Source organism: Eulemur rufifrons, chromosome 7 (assembly GCF_041146395.1).
Source record: "Eulemur rufifrons isolate Redbay chromosome 7, OSU_ERuf_1, whole genome shotgun sequence".
In the NCBI taxonomy this organism is placed as follows: Eukaryota; Metazoa; Chordata; class Mammalia; order Primates; family Lemuridae; genus Eulemur; species Eulemur rufifrons.
This window is the reverse complement of record NC_090989.1, coordinates 266218598-266235596: the sequence shown is the minus strand read 5'-3', so window position 1 is coordinate 266235596 and position 16999 is coordinate 266218598. Positions and strand designations below refer to the sequence as shown.

Below are 16999 nucleotides of genomic sequence, written 5' to 3'. Positions count from 1 at the left end.
AGCTGAGGAAACTAATGGGGAAGAATGAGTGATTGACAGTGATGAGGAGGGAGAGATGGTGGGATAGCCAATGACACCAGCGTCAGTGGAGACACTAAACGCATGGGCATCTCCACCAGCTAAAGCACACTGGCTGATCAAGGGCTGATTGTATTACTTACGGGACCTTCACGAGAGTTTTTCCCCTATAACTTCCTATAGCTGCTGCTTGAGTTGGCAATGGGTAGAGTATGACTGGGTGATAGGTTTGATGACTCTGTGGATCAGAAGCTCTGTTTTCCAGAGCTCTAATAGGAAGGATCCAGTGAAGTACCATTGCATAGTTGTTTCAAATGCATCGTCTGGGGGAGTCCTCATAAAGTTTAAGTACTCTGTTCTAGGAGGCTTGTCCATAGATTCTACAATGAAAAGAATTTTGCCCAATAGCCCCAGTTCAATTTCTACTTGGGTGGGCACTGGGGATTACTTTAGAATAGCCTAACATTTTATTCAACTGAGATATAGTTACACATTTTAAACTTAGTCCTATATATGGTTATCAGGGAAGTCAAATGGGATAGGTAAGGTAGCTTTGTAGTCTTTCCTCAGTTTAGCTTGCTAGTGTATTAAAAATAACTCTGAGTGGGTAGGGATAAATAGAAGGAACTTTCTTGCTTCGACTCCGTTTTGCTTACAATCTAGACGTCTGCAAGCCGACAGAAAATTTAACGCAATGCTTTCTTTTAATCTCATGACAGTTTAAAGTTCTGGGTCAAAGGTGGTATCTGGATAACTTTTATCATGCAACATCATTTAACCTCACAACGAGGGAGCGAGCTCCAGTGGTGTGTCTGGTTCTGTACCCGACGACTGATTATACAGTGACTATCACCCTGCTGGGATCTGCTGAGGAACACACAGCACAAGTAGCGATAACAACTGCACCAGCAGGTGGGTGTAGACGCCTTTCTGTTTTGTGCCTCAGCACAACAAGTTAAATATGTGCACTGAACTGTACAAGGTTGGGGAGCATAAATAATGCTAGTTTGGGCGTCAGGAGACTCAGGCTGTCGTTCTAATCTAACAAACTGTGTTAGATTTGTCTGAGGTTCAAGATTCCTGAATCTTCTCACTTACCCCTTCCCCACAGGGTTCTGGCCCACAGAGGATATAGACCAAGCGTGGACGGCTTTATTCAGAGCTCTCTGGTAATCCTAGATTGAGAATTCAGTGTTTTATTTCTCACCCCAAATTTAAGACAACAGGCTAGAACCAACTTCCAGGAAACCAGAAGTGTGAGCCACAGTGTGTTGGGCACCGGCAGGGCAAAGAGGCCTCGTGACTGGGCAGTGTATAAGCGCATTAACTTGACATATAGAAGGGCAGTCTAATTAAGGTTGGGCTCCTTGGAAACTCTTCTCTTGTGGCCCTTGGAGGAAGCATATATTGTAGAAGCCAGCTGTATTAACTCCACAGCGCCCCCTAGTGGGAAGGGACACAGACGTCACTGTAGTTTCTTTTGTTCTTTAATCCTTTGGGTTTAAAAGACAAATTTATGGGCAGCCAGAAGAGGCTGCCCCTTTGAAGGAAAACAGCAGAATAGGGTAGGTCCTACTCCTACCTCCCTGAGGCCTCTCTCTCATCTTCACTGCTGCTCTTTTTGGGTCCACTTCTGGGTGGACATTTTAGAAGATTCTGAAATGCATTGGGCGCTAATGAGGACCTTGCAGCCCTTAAGGCTGAAAATTTACTTTTTATTCTGTTTTTCATCTCAAATTGTGCCTGGCTGTCTTGTCCTATCTGTATGAGCAGAGGTTGTACAATGAGCACCTCATGACATCGTAAACCTAACCCCCAAATACATTTCTAGCTGCATAATAATGCTTACAATTTGAAAATGAATTCCCTCAAATTATTAAATTCTTGGAAAATTAAAGTGTAGAAATAAAATCTACCTCGTTTTGCAAACTAAACTGTAAATGCATTGGCGTTCCAAATTATTTCCTCCCCAATGTGTTCTCTACTGAGTCTCAGCCAGAGTGGTCCTACTGGAATGGAGAGTGTGTTTATCTGTTGCATCCTAGAAATCCTGTTTGTAATAGATGTTACTCCTTCGGTGTACAGGGGGAATGGCAAGTGCCAAGGTCCTGAGGCAGGTATGTCCTTGGTATGTTCTAGGAATGTGAAGGAAGTTAGTATGGCTGGAGCAGAGTGAGCTGGGGACAGTGGTGAGAGATGAGGTCTAAACTCTAGCTTGAGTATGTTGGAGGTCCTGTGGTGTCAAGTTCAGAAGGGAATCTGTCGTAACCTTCTCCTTTGCAATGTGGACCCTAAATGACTAGTATTAGGTATAATTTGGCATATCATAGTTCAGCCTCTCTAAGTTACCAGTCTGGTACCTACTAACTGTCAATTTAAATTTCGATTGGGAACTCTCTTCTCATGAGGTTACTGGATTCATTCTGACACTGTGCTTCCCATGTGTTTTTGCAATGGTGCCTCCAAGTCTTTCTTGGTACCTGTTTCAAGTATTTAGAACCTTTTTATTTTCATTTCTCACTTGAGCTCTATTTCTACCCACCCTTTGCCATCGCTGAAATTGTATATCTGCTTAGTGAAAGAATCTCTTTCTTTCTGGGTAGGGTATCCCACATTTATAGTAGGAAACTGTTCAAGTGAAACACATCGTCTTACATGTCTCCTTCACTATCTCAATTTCTTGTTCTTTTCTCTGAATTTCTCTCTTTTTTTTTTTTTTGAGACAGAGTCTCACTCTGTTGCCCAGACTAGAGTGCCGTGGCTTTGGTCTAGCTCACAGCAACCTCCAACTCCTGGGCTCAAGTGATCCTCCTGCCTCAGCCTCCTGAGTAGCTGGGACTACAGGCATGCGCCACCATGCCCGGCTAATTTTTTCTACACATTTTCAGTTGTCCAGCTAGTTTCTTTCTGTTTTCAGTAGAGATGGAGTCTTGCTCTTGCTCAGGCTGGTCTCAAACTCCTGAGCTCAAACGATCCACCCACCTCGGCCTCCCAGAGTGCTAGGATTACAGGTGTGAGCTACCGCACCCGGCCTCTCTGAATTTCTCTATCCCCAGAAGGATCCAAGAATTGTTTTAATTCTGAACTCTATAGGTTTCTATTATTGAATGTCTGCCTCTGATTCCTGATTCATGGTTAGGAGGTTTCACTTTTGTCTCCCATGGAGAATTACCCTCCACTGGTCCTTGAGCTGCTGTTCAGTTACTGGAACCTGTGCATACACTGGTCTGAGGTCCAGGGAATCCCCTGGGTTAGTGGCTTTTCATCCAAGCCCCACCTTTCCTTAGAATTGAATTTCTAAGACTTAAACCATCTGTACTTCTTTGATGGGAACTGAAACATTCCTTCCTGCCACTGTTTCTTTTTCTGCATCAGTGAGATAAGTCTCCAGTGTTCCAGTTCCTTCTGGGTATTCCTACTGTTCCAGCAGGTCCAGCTGAGCTTTAAGTCTTTATAACCTTCTGTCTAAGTTGTTTCTGTTCCTTCGTTATCCCCAGCAAGGGCTTAATACCTTTTGCTAGGTCTTAGTACTTTCCTTCCCTATATTTGCTTTTTGTTTTCAGAATTAGGTTTTTGTTCTCCTAACATATTACCTTGGAATCTGCCTGTGAGGTTGCCATAGAGAGAGAATGATGCCAGAGAGTTCTGGATCTGCCACGAACATCCAGTGTTCAAATAAATTCTGCCCACCTTCACTTTTATTAGGAGGTATTTATTTCTATTCAGTCCAGCCTATAGCCCAACCCTGGGCTTGATCAATTGTCATCCTCCCTGGACCACCCACCCCTTCCAACTCCCTACATTCCCCAGGCAGGTGCCCCGATAGCCTGTGTCCCTCAACATGGCTCGTTATAGCACAATTCGGCATAGGGTGGACAAGGAAAGATGCATGAGAAATGCCTACTCTCTGCTGATCTTGCTTGATTCAGGGGTAAATTTAGGTTATTTAAATATTTGGAGGTATGACCGGAGTCCATTTCTTTCAAGCAATGTTTCCTAAATATGGTTTCTTTCAGCTGAGATTTGATGAATGTCCGGCGTCATCGAGCTTGAGAATGTTCTTTCTCATAAGTATCTAGGGAGCAGTTGTTCTGTGTTGCCGGTTGAGTAACAAGGACTTGTGCCCGCATGAAAGGCTGCCTGCCTCTGCTGGAAGGTTGAGCCCAGGGAACTGAGCCAAGGGAATTGTTTCAATCTGTTCTGCCAGTGAATGGGTGATTGAACCCTCAAAACTCCTCTCTATATAATATACGCACAGACAGTCAGCCTGAAAAATTTCTTGGTAATTGTAACCAGATATCAAATTTGTCTAAAGAAAAGTTTCAATAAAATAACAGTAAAGGTCTCAGCTTAGAACAATGTTACATCTTCTTGTTCCGTCTAAGATAAACTGCTCACAAGGTGTGCATCAAGGATAACTAAAAGGATATCACTATTTATAAAGCAGTTATGAAAATAGTAACTTTGCTTTCAGAATGGTTGATGTATAGCTATTCTTTTTGACAATATTTAGCTTGCAAAGCCAACTATCTATTTAGGCTACTTCTAATTAGAGATTTTAAAACCATATCATTTATATATGCAAGAATGCTTATTCAGTTCTCTTTAGCAGAGGGTTGCATGCATTTAGATATTTCTAAAATAGCGTTGGTAAATTTTTAAAAAATTAAAAGAAAAGAGAATAGGACATTTTTACTAGGAAATAAAACCCTGGTAGAAAACCTTAACTATTAAGGTGTCTTTATGACACAGGTTTTCTAACAGTGGGCATAACTTGAGATCTATGTTGACCTTATAAAACTTCCCCCATAACTGATTCTTGTTCACAGAATGAAAGTCCAAACAAAAGATGATAAAGACCATCAATAATTTAACATTGTTTCTGATGTTTTTCCACAAAATGATAAATATTACAGTAGTATTCTGTGGTGGAAGAATTGTGTCTGGAGTCCACCTGCTTTTCTTACAAACCATTAGCCTGAGAAACCCATACTTGCAGTTGGGCAAGTCCGAAATTGGCATATATTTTACGTGGAATATCTAATCATCCAAATATGCCAAGTATGGGGAGAGTAAATGGTGGTTTCTTTTTAAAGATAAGATAATGACCTTGTAGATCCAGCTAGGTGGGACCGTATCCATTATCTTTACTTATAAAGATGAATAAGTTATTTAGAATTGGAACCCTCCACTAAATGGGCCCTAAATGGCTCTGAAGACAACAGGTTCATCTCATTCTTTTCAGGACCTCAGTATTCTAATCATGTGTACAGACAAAGAGGCTCCAAGACTGTTCTCTCCTAGGCTGAAATCAGAGAAAAGATCGTGGACTTCTTAGTCTAAAATATTCATCAATACCATACAAAGGAAAGCTAACTACAAGATATTCTTTTTTATTTACTTGCAACTTTTAAATTTGATGTAATTTAAAATTTCTCCTTTTCTTGCTCATGCGTGCACTCCCTCTCTCTCTCCCTGAAACATATCCCATTTGGTCATGGTGTTATTATTTTCTTATGTGGTGTTGGATGCTGTTCACTAATATTTTCTGTAATATTTTTGTACTAATATTCATAAGTGATGTTGATCTACAATTTTCTCTCTCTCTTTTTTTGGCACTATCTTTATCAGGTTTAGGCACCAGTATTTTCGTTGCTTTATAAAAACAATTTGAAAGGTTTCTTCATTATTTATGCCCTGGGGCAATTCATGTATCATTGAACTATCTGCTTTGGGATGGTTTGGTAGAATTCACCTAATTCTATGAAACAATCTGGGGATGGGGCTTTTCTGTGCATTGTTCCTTGATAACTTCTCAATTTTTTCAATGAAAATTGTTCTGTTTAAGCCTTTTATGTCTAATGGGGTTGATTTTGGTAAACTGTGTTTTCCTAGGAATTATTATTATTATTATTTTTTTTGAGACAGAATCTCACTCTCTTGCCCAGGCTGGAGTGCAGTGGTGTCATCAGAGCTCACTGCAACCTCAAACTCCTGGGCTCAAGTGATCCTCCTGCCTCAGCCTCCTGAGTAGCTGGCACTACAGGCATGTACCACCACACCTGGCTATTTTTTTCTATTTTTAGTAGAGATGGGTCTCGCTCTTGCTTGGGCTTGTCTTGAACTCATGAGCTCAAGCAATCCTTCTGCCTTGGCCTCCCAGAGTGCTGGGATTACAGGTGTGAACCACCATGCCCAGCTAATTTTTAAATTTTTTGTAGATACGGGGATCTCACTATTGCCCAGCCTGGTCTCGAACTCCTGACTTCAAGTGATCCTCCTACCTCTGCTCCTCAAGGTGCCCATCTAAGTTTTAAAATTGATATGCTGGTCTATAAAGTAGTTTTGTTTAATTTTTTGAACTTTCTTCTGTCTCAGTGATAATTCTCTCTTTATTTTCATTTTCTTCCCTTTTTCTACATTAAATTAGCTAGTGGTTTGTTTATTTTATTAGTATTTCTAAGATTTTGGTTTATTAATTGTATCTACTTTTTTCTCCCTCTCTCACTATCAGGGATTAACAGACTATGGCCTGCAGGCCAAATCTGGTCTGCCACCTGTTTTCATAAATAAACTTTTATTGGAACAAAGGCAGAGTTCAATAGCTGTGACAGCACTGTCTGGCCTGGAAAAAACTTAAAAAATTTACTTATCTGGCCCTTTATAAAAAAAAAAAATTCCTGATTCTTGCTCTCCATCATTAATTTCTGCTTTCATAGTTATAGCCTTTCTCATGCTTTCTTTTTCTTTACAAAGGTGGTTGCATTATATTTTCATTGTGAACTGTGGCTTTTAGCATTAAAAATGTTCTTCTTTGCCATATTTAATGCTTTTAGAGTTGAATTCTTCTTTGATCGTAACCCCTGCTTTGTTATGATTTCCATTTGTCTGGTATACTATTGTCTATCACTTTAGCCTTTCTGAATCATTTTGTTTCAGGTGTCCCTTTTGTATACAGCATATAATTGGATCTTCCATTGCAAGAAAGATTGAAATCTTTTTATCTTTTAATAGGCAATTTATGTCCATTTACAGTTATTGATAGGACTGATATGTTTAAACAACTCTGTCCCATTATTTTATGTTATCACAACTTATGTATATTTTCTGTTTCTTTACGCTATTTTTTGCTGTCCTACTTTTATTAATTTTAAAGGAAGATTTATAAATATTTTTTCTACTGGTTGCCTTTTTAAAATGCCCTGTCCCTTGCTTTCTTGTTTAATTTTTTATCATCTGGTTTGTCAGTTTTTAATAGCATATTTCAACACTTACTGCCTTTACGACATTTCATTAGTTTATTTTGTTTTTGTTTTCCTCTGTCACTTCCCCTCCTGATTTTTTAGTTGTGTTATTTGGACTTTATAGCATTTTTATATCACTACTTCACCTTGCCCCACATTTATTTTAGTCTTAGAGCTACAATTCAACATATTAATTGCTTACCATCAGTCCTTTTACTGAAGTTTCCCCATCTTCAGTAAACCTGTCTTCTAGTAGATTCCTCGAGAGTACAGTATTCCCTGAGTTCTTGCATGTTTAGTATTATTTCTCTGTAGGCTTGATTCTTGAAAGATAGCTTGGCTGGATATAAAAATCTTAGTTCACACTTTCTTGATTTTAGTTTCTTAAAAAGATTCAGTTCTTTGGTTGCCCTACTTTTTATGTAGCTTTTGAAAACTTTGTTGCAGCCTAATTCTTTTGCCCTTGGGGCTTACTTGTTTGTTTTTTTTTTGAGTGGAGACCCTGAAGATTTTTTTCTTCATTTTTAAAGTCTAATAGATTTACTTGTATAAGTTTTGGGGTTGATTGTTCTGGGTCAGCTTTCTCAGGTACCTGGTGTACCCTTTTAGTATTTCTATTCATGTCTTTTTATTTTTGTAAAGTTCTCTTGGATTATAGTTTTAAATATTAATTCTGTTTCAATGTTTTGTTTTTCTTCTTCAGAGACTTAAATTATACATATGTTGGATCTTTGCCTATGTTCCATTTCATCCACTTTATTTTTTGTTCCTTTTTAATTCTTTTTAATCTCTTTTTTTGGTTGTTGTGTTTCTGTACTTTTTAATGTCCTTTATTAAATTTCATTCTAATCTATTCTTCTTTAGGCACCATGACAGTTAGTCTTTATTTCTGCATGATTTTGTATTTTCATTTCTTTCCTGAATTCAATCACTTCTGTTTAGTTTCCTCCCCATTTACTGTTTATTTCTGTTGTTAATTTTTTGATTAAGGTGTTTCCTTCATACCTCCAAATGCTTGTTTGAGGACATTTATTTTGGTTTATTGCATTACAGGTTTTTTCCCCTAGTTTCTGAGTTTTCAAAAAAATGGAGAGTTTTTCACAGGCTGAAATGTTTTGATTCTACTTTTTTTGTTGTTTTTAAATGAAGACTGCCTTTGTCTATTAATTCCATGGACAGAATTGCTGGTTTAAGATGGTTAACATGATTTCTAGGTTAAGAGTGCCCTCTTCTGTCATGGAGTGAGGTACAGTTTCTTTAAAGGATTTCTTTTGCTTTGCTTTGTTTTGTTTTTTGATAAGGATGGGCATGAGTTGTGTGTTTTTCTGCTTTCTGGTTCTCTTTTGCCTTGTAGGATCTTACGTTTCCCTCTTGCTGCTTTTGCCCATACCACTTAGTCTCCAAAGGGCACCTACCGCTTCCTCTTCATCCTCTTCTTTCCCAGAAGCAATCAGTACCTTTCTCTTACCACCACCTGCCACCTCATGGGCGTTTTATCCTTTCCTTGCAGTCAGTGCTCTGACCTTACCGGTTCTCATTTTCAGTATTTCCACATTTAAGGTGGAATTTCCCTATCTGGGTGTGAATCTAGCTCACTCTAGGGCCCTTTGCTTCCCTCTTCTCTCTTGCACACAGCCTTCGAGAGCCCTGACTCTCCACAAGGACTTGTGGGAGATGGAGAGATCGCTTTGCTGGCATTTGGTATTTAATTTTCTATTTACTGGTAATTTAAATTTGTAATGTTCTGTGTTTTACACAGCATATTTATTTATTTATTTATTTGAGACAGAGTCTCACTCTGTTGCCTGGGCTAGAGTGCTGTGGCATCAGCCTAGCTCACAGCAACCTCAAACTACTGGGCTCAAGCCATCTTTCTGCCTCAGCCTCTCAAGTAGCTGGGACTACAGGCATGTGCCACCATGTCCAGCTAATTTTTTCTATATATTTTTAGTTGTCCAGCTAATTTCTTTCTATTTTTAGTAGAGATGGGGTCTCGCTCTTGCTCAGGTTGATCTTGAACTCCTGAGCTCAAACAATCCACCCGCCTCAGCCTCCCAGAGTGCTAGGATTACAGACGTGAGCCACCGCGCCCGGCCGACAGCATATGTTTTATGTTGCTTTATTTGCTCTTCTTCCTGATCTGAAGAATATTTTGAAGGATGTGGAAGGATTTAGATTTAAGGGCCAACTATTATCCTTGATTAATTAGAACTCTGATCTATATTATGTTGTTGTTGTTGTTGTTGTTTGAGACAGGGTCTCACTGTGTTGCCTAGGCTGGTCTTGAAACTCCTGTGCTCAAGTGATCCTCCTGCCTCAGCCTCCTGAGTAGCTCGGACTACAGGCATACGTCACCTATAATATACTCTTAAGTGCTAACTTTTCCACCTCCATGTCTTTGTGCCATTTCTTCTATCTGGAACCCCCTTCCTTTTCTTCAGTTCATATATTTCCTCCTTCCATGATATCCACTCCTCCTCCCAAGATGATAGTAAGTTTTCTTCTTTCTGAATTCCCATATTCTATTTCAGGAGAAAGTATAAGTAGTCATTTGGTATGGTTCCTCTGGAGTCACACTATCTAGATTCAAATCTCAGATCTGCCACTTACTATCTCTGTGCCTTTGGATGAGTTACTTCACCTCTATGTGCCTCAGTTGCCTTAACTGTGAAAATGGGAACAACAATACCTACTAGTACATCATGTGTTTGTTGTGAAGATTGAATGGGTTAATTCATATGGAGAACCAGCATAATACCTGACATTCAATAAGTATCTATCAAATGTTAACTATTACTTAAAGTTACTGAATGGCATTTATTATATACTTCCTTGTATTTTTGTTGTGCTTACATAGGGTGTAAATCCTCTCCTAGATTGAATGCATGTTATGGGCAGAAACCATGTCTTATTCAGAGCACTTATATTCCATTGGATTAATACAGTATCAATTGCTTAGCTTCCTTCTTATTGCTGATTGTTTAAATGTAAACAATCAGGAATGCTGTGTGGCCACTGTCCAAACACTGGGAATACAAAGATGAGGAACCTGTCTCTCCCCTGGAGGGGATTTCAGTTCAATGGGGGTGGTAGACAAGGATCAATAATACAATCATAAAGTGTAATTGAGTTATTTGCAGGATACTACAGAGAAGAGAGGAAATACTGATTTTGCCCAGAGTTGCTCCCCCACATTAATGAAACAGAAACAAAGTTTCAAGGAATTTGATGAACTGGGAACCAGTTTTTCTCTTTTCTGAGGCATTCTTGCAGGTCTGGTTTTTCAACTTTGGGATTCTAGATTAGATTGGCCCAGTGGGTGGGGAAAAAGAAAGAGAGAAAGCAGAGTGGCCACTAAAAATGAATAAGAGTAGGAAAATATATGGAATCATTATATATGTACCGTTCTTCATTTTTTTTATTTTTATTTTTTTGAGACAGTGTCTCACTCTGTGGCCCAGGCTGGAGTGCAGTGGCACAATCATAGCTGACTGTAACCTTGAACTCCTGGGCTCAAGTGATCCTCCTACCTCAGCCTCCTAAGTAGCTGGAACTACAGGTGTGTGCCTCTAAGTCCAGCTAATTTTTTCTACTTTTTGTAGAGATGGGTCTCGATGTACTGCCCAGGCTGGTCTTGAACTCCTGACCTCAAGTTGTCCTCCCACCTCAGCCTCCCAAAGTCCTGGGATTATAGGCATGAGCCATTGTGCCTTGCCCCATTCTTCATCTTGCTTTGTAATTTTTGGCTTTACCATATTCTGTGGGCACACTTCCATACCAGTTCATAAGATGCCATCTCATTCTCTTTGAGAGAAGCATAGTATTCCATTGTATGAATGTACACTAATTTATTAACTTGCCCACTATGGAAGGATATTTAGCTATTTTTTTTTTCCCCTTCAAGTTTTTATGATTGCAGATAATGCTACTCTTCATATACTTGTATATATTATGTATTATTGATTCTCAGAGGCATATTTTTTCACACTTTGATATCTGTGAAATCTTACAATTGTTATACAGTCAAGTGGCTGCCATGAACGTAATTGTCATTGCCCTTGTGTGGATCAAATTGGTCATAGTTGCTTATAGCGTTGTCACTTCTTTTTAGTTATGGACATTAATGGTACTATGTAGGTCTTTAATTTAATTGCCTATTAAAACTTCCTCAAAAAGTTTACACTATGATTTGACATTGAGACAAAAAGTTACTATGTGTGTAGAAAACTGTGGGAATAGTACAGCAAGATATAAGGTCAAGTCTCAGCAGCAGAATACGTATCAGTGGCTTGCAAGTAAATTCTGGAGAAAATAGAGCACTTTTTTCCCCCTGGGACTACAGGTACATGCCACCACGCCTGGCTAATTAAAAAATAATTCAAGATAATCTATCTTAATCACCTTTGGAAAGTCCTTCTGCCACTTAAGTAGTGTATTCACAGGTTTCAGGAACTAGGATGTGGACATTTTGGGGGGTCATTATTCGCCTACTACACATATTCTTGCAGATACTTAGAAAACTACCATGTATGTTCTCATATTTGGGTGCACTTTGCCAAACTCCTATTGTTTTGTATTTGTTTTTCCATTGTTGTCAAATAATTTCATATTTGGTTTCCAGTTGATTCTCTTAGATTTGCTGGAAGTTACATCATTTTTTCCTTTCTTTCTGGTATTTATAGCTCATTTTTTTTCCTTGCCTTTCTTCTACATTGTCTAGAATCTCTGGGCTGATGCTCAGTAATAGCTTTGAGACCAGAAATCATTGTATTGTTCTTAACTTTACTAGAAATTGCTTCATTGTGTTACTACTGAGTATGGTGGTTTCTAATAAACACCATTATGGTGTTTCTAATAAAACCACCAGTATGGTGGTTTCTAATAAACACCATTAAATTAAAGAGTTTCTATCAAATGAAGCTCTAGCTTACTAAGATTTAAGTCAGGAATCTATATTAGGTGTATTAACAATTATGATTATAAAAGAAACCACGGTTTCTCTCTTTTACCTTATTAACGGTGTTCCCAGTATTGATTCTCTCTGTAGTTCAGGAATAAATCTTCTTAGTCATAGTGTATTGTTCTTTGAATATACTGCTGACTTCTTTTTGCTAATGTTTTATTTTGGATTTTTGTATTTATATTATCAAATGAGTTGAGCATAGCGTGTTCAGTGATTGGTTTTGCTATCTTTGTACACCCTGGGCATTGTGGACTATCTGGTCATATGGAATGAATCAGGGAACTTTCCACCTTTTTGTATAATCTGGAAGTGTTTGTTTATTGATTGATCGATTGATTGATTGAGACGGGGTCTCACTCTGTTGCCCGGGCTAGAGTGCAGTGGTGTCATCATAGCTCATTGCAACCTTCAAACTCCTGGGCTCAAGCGATCCTGCTCCCTCAGACTTCCGAGGAGCTGGGACTACAGGCATGGGCCACCACGCCTGGCTAATTTTTCTGTTTTTAGTAGAGACGGGGGTCTCGCTCTTGCTCAGGCTGGTCTTGAACTCCTGACCTCAAGCGATCCTCCCACCTCGGTCTCTCAAAATTCTAGGATTATACTCATGAGCCACCTCGCCCAGCCTGGAACTGTTTAAATAGTACTGGAGTTATTTGTATTTTGGAAGTTTCAGAAATGTGAGGTTCCTGGGAGCACTACTACTATTTTCTAAAACTATCTTCTGTACCCAGCAGAGGGATTGCACTACCCTGAATCATCTGTACTTCTCCTGTTCCTTACCCTCTGTTCTCCCTTACCTCCTGTTCCTTACCTGCTCTGTGTTGCAACATTTGAAGTATAGCTTGTGACCTGTGGAACAGGTTTTCTCTGTGCAAAGCTGCCCAATGCATGGAGAGGGGTCATGTCCGTCAGCTTGGCTTCATTCATAGGAACCTGTCAGACCAGGGCATTATACAATGCAGCTTTGCCTGCCATGGGACTTTCTTTATTTAAGGTAATTTGGGAGTTGTCTTTATTATTCACAAATCATCACAGTGTTCCTGTGAAACTTCTTAGCAAGCTTGCCGTATCATTTCCAGTTTAGAGACAGATCATTGTTGAAGAAAGTAACCTCTGATGTCAGAGTTTTGAATAAGGAGTCTTTATTGACTATTTGGGAGTGTGTCCTTCTACATTAATCTGTATCAGATCTGAAGTATATTTTGGATTGATTATCATGAAACTGAGCAGAGGCCAAGAAATGCTTCCTTGATCATAAGAGATGAGGAAGCCCAAACCAAGAGAACCCATCCTCCCATCCTTTTCATCATGAAAAGCCTGATTACTCCGGAGAGCTTTTTTCAATTCTTCAAGGAGCAATTCTCTGCTGAGATGTTTCTCTCAGCTCAGAATTTCAAACTGATGCTTATTTGCATAAATGAGGGTATTCAAGACTCAGGACAATGAATTTCATTTTAGGTTAGTAAACTAAGGAAGTTTGCAGTGAACAGACAAGTTTTAAGAGGAATTTCTGATTAGGTATCTTTGAATCTTAACTCAGGACTGAGTTTACCTAAACATAAAAGTGGTATTTCTTTGAGATTGCTACCACTAATTTCTCAATTAAAATACTGCTGAAGTTACCCTGTGTATATGTTTATCCTTGGAAAATGGCTCAATTAAAAGGTAGTATTTTTTGTATAGGGTGTAAATTGATTTTGCATTTCTTCCCCTTTGCAGTAAAACAGACCATCAATAATATTTCAGGATTTAATGAAACCTGCTTGAGATGGAGAAGCATGAAGACAGCTGATACAGAGGAGATGTATTTAGTAAGTTACTAAAATTTACTGTATTTATGGATGTTTGTCTTATGTGGGAGGTTTAAAAAATATACACAGACCTAAATATCTACGTCTATAGCTGCCATTATCAATAGAGCATTTACTGTGAGAATTGCAACAAGAAGGAAGAAAATGGAGACTTCAACTGCATATTTGAAGACGGAAACCTTGGGGAGAGATGATGAAGCTATGACAGTTTCTTTGTGCACATATCTTGGTGCAGCTGATGCTTCTGCAGTATCAATGGGAGGAACCCAATGGCTTATGCATGTGTGTCTCTGTCCTTTCTAGTGTCTCTGAGCAGGGTCTGGATGTGTTGCCTAGAGAGTAAAGGGGAACTTTATATAAATAAATATATGTGTGTGTGTGTATATATATATATATATATATTTTATTTTTTATTTTTGAGACAAGGTCTTGCTCTGTCACCCAGGCTAGAGTGCAGTGGTGCAATCATAGCTCACTGCAACCTCTAACTTCTGGGCTCAAGTGACCCTCTCGACTCAGCCTCCCAAAGTGCTGGGATTACAGCAGGGGAACTTTTGAAGCTTGATGTGGTTGTGAGTAAGAAACGGAAAGACCATGGGATGAGCTGCTACTAGAAGAAATTAGTAGAAAGAAAAGGGTGTCTCTTGCTGAAATGTTACAGGAAAGTGTAGGGGAAGAGTGGAGGAGAAAAATCCTGTCCAGGTTTTATACCAGACCAGCTAGGGAAGTAACCTAGTTCAGGTCCTGCTTAGTTTAGATTCTTGATTCTCTTTCTAGGAAAATGTCCTTTGGCCTTGCTCCTGCAGTTTTGTCAGCAGGCCGTTTTGCATTTGGCAGGTGCGTGGTGTACATGAGGACAAGAAAGAGAAAGTTACTGGTATCGGGGCCTCTGCCTTTTGTGCATTTTTATTTAAAAATATACTTATCACAGTAATAATATTCTACGTACAATATTTATGGTATTATAACTCTAATATTTGCTTATGGCTTTCAATTTTGGAAGAAACATTAGTGTGAAGAGGGAGAAAAGAAGAAAGCTCATGACAAAGGGCAGATGTCAAGGCGTTGGGAGCTGTTCAAGCCAGCAATTCACCCAGTGAGCTTTTTTATGTTTCAGTTCCATGTTTGGGGCCAGAGATGGTATCAGAAGGAATTTGCCCAGGAAATGATCTTTAATATCACTACCAGCAGCCAGAATCCCGAGGTGTGCTTGGACCTGCATCCGGGCACCAACTACAGTGTCAGCCTCCAGGCTTTGTCTTCTGCGCTTCCTGTGGCCATCTCCCTGACAACCCAGATAACAGGTACATCTCGAGTGTCAGCATTTGGATTAACAAAGTCACCACAGAGCCCTGGAGCACTGTTGCTTTCTATCATTAGATAATGAACTTCAAGAGAGCAAGGAGAAAGGGTATGGAAGTGAAGAAGCGCTAAGGGGTGTAACTGTGACCATAATGTTTTATTTCTTAAAAAGGAACCTGAAACAAACATTGATTAAATCTGGGTAGTGTGTACACAAGTGTTGCTTACAGTCCTTCTGGATGTTTAAAACATTTAGAATATTTCATACTTTAAAAAAAAAGATTTCCTGTTACTCTTTCTTTCTCAGCAACATATTAATATTTAATAGACATTCTGTTGCAAGCGCTTAGGAGTAGGTTATATCAGGGGAAAAGGAATGGCAGTCCCACTATAGACCCCTAGAAAATTCACTTTCTACTCGTTTCCTTTTCCTTCTTCAAATCTGTGGTACCCTCCAACACACACTCTGAGCAAATACTGAGTATTGGCTTCTTGATTCTTACTGCACTGAGACATTAGAAGTAATCCGATAAGGACTTCCTGCCCCCAAATCTCCCATTCCTCCATATATTTCATTGTCCTGCCTGTCCCTACTCCTGTGTACGGCTGCCATCCTCACAACGTATTCATTGATCCCATCCCTTCTTGCCTAATCTTCACGTCCTCCAGCGTAGAATTATTCCCAGCACTGCTGAGCATGTTAGTGAAAAGAAAGAAAAAAACCACACAGACCTTCTTTGAGTCTATACTCCCCTTCAGCTACTTTGTCTTCTCTCAGCACCCCGTTCATTAAACTTCCTTGAAAGAAATGTCTGCTCTGTCGGCTCCACACCCTGACCTCCTGTTCACTCGTTCCACTTGGGAAGGATTTGTCTTCATTGCTTTAGTGAAAGGGTCTCCATTCAAGCTCCATCTTGCCAAATCCAGTGGCCAGTTTCGTTCTTACCTGATTTTCCCTGTAGCATTGACCCTCCCTCCTTCTTGAAATATCCCTTCCTTTGGTTTTGGTTCCTTCTACCTTCCCGGCTGTTCTTTCTCCATCTTTGCTAGCTCCATCTACCTTTATTGACCCTTCTTCAGACTCCTTTTCATTCTTTTTCTTCATTATCTGCACTTTCTGCTTAGGTGATCTCTACTAGTCTCAAAGCTATAAATATTACCGATATGCGGAGGATTTCCAAATACATATTTCTAGTCCCAAGCTCTCCTGAGCTCTAGACTCTCATACCCACCGTCTTCTGAACATATCCTGTGGAACACCTGGTAGGCAAATCAAACAGAACTTTTCTACCCAGCTTCTCTAGCTCAGTTATTGGTATTTCTGGTCACCCAGTGGCTCAGGGCAAAAAGGAGTCCTAATTGATCCTAATCCATCCCCAAATTTCGAATCCACCAACAATCCTTGTCATTTTGCTGTCTGAAATATATTCAGAATTCAGCCACTTCTCCCACCTTTGCCTCTGCCACCACCAACCTAATCCAAGCCAGCAGCCTCTTGCCTGGACTCCTGCGTAGCTTTCTAACTGGTTTCCCTGCTTTTGCTCTTGCCTGTCACCACCGCGTTCCCCGCTTCCCCCAGCCCCACCTCAGTCTTAGTTTTCACCACAACTTTAAAAGGATCACTCAAGCTGGGCTCGGTGGCACGCACCTGTAGTCCCAGC

General features: G+C 39.7%; 1 protein-coding gene across 2 annotated transcripts in view; it reads left to right on the top strand.

Annotated features, from left to right (window-relative positions):
* Nucleotides 1–16999, top strand: part of SUSD1 (sushi domain containing 1) — a 98636-nt gene that overhangs the window by 55360 nt on the left and 26277 nt on the right. For both annotated transcript variants that reach the window (XM_069474555.1, XM_069474554.1), the window contains exons 10-12: nt 738–930; nt 13945–14036; nt 15154–15340. In XM_069474555.1, coding sequence (XP_069330656.1) covers nt 738–930; nt 13945–14036; nt 15154–15340 — 472 coding nt within the window. The remainder of the gene's footprint in view (nt 1–737; nt 931–13944; nt 14037–15153; nt 15341–16999) is intronic.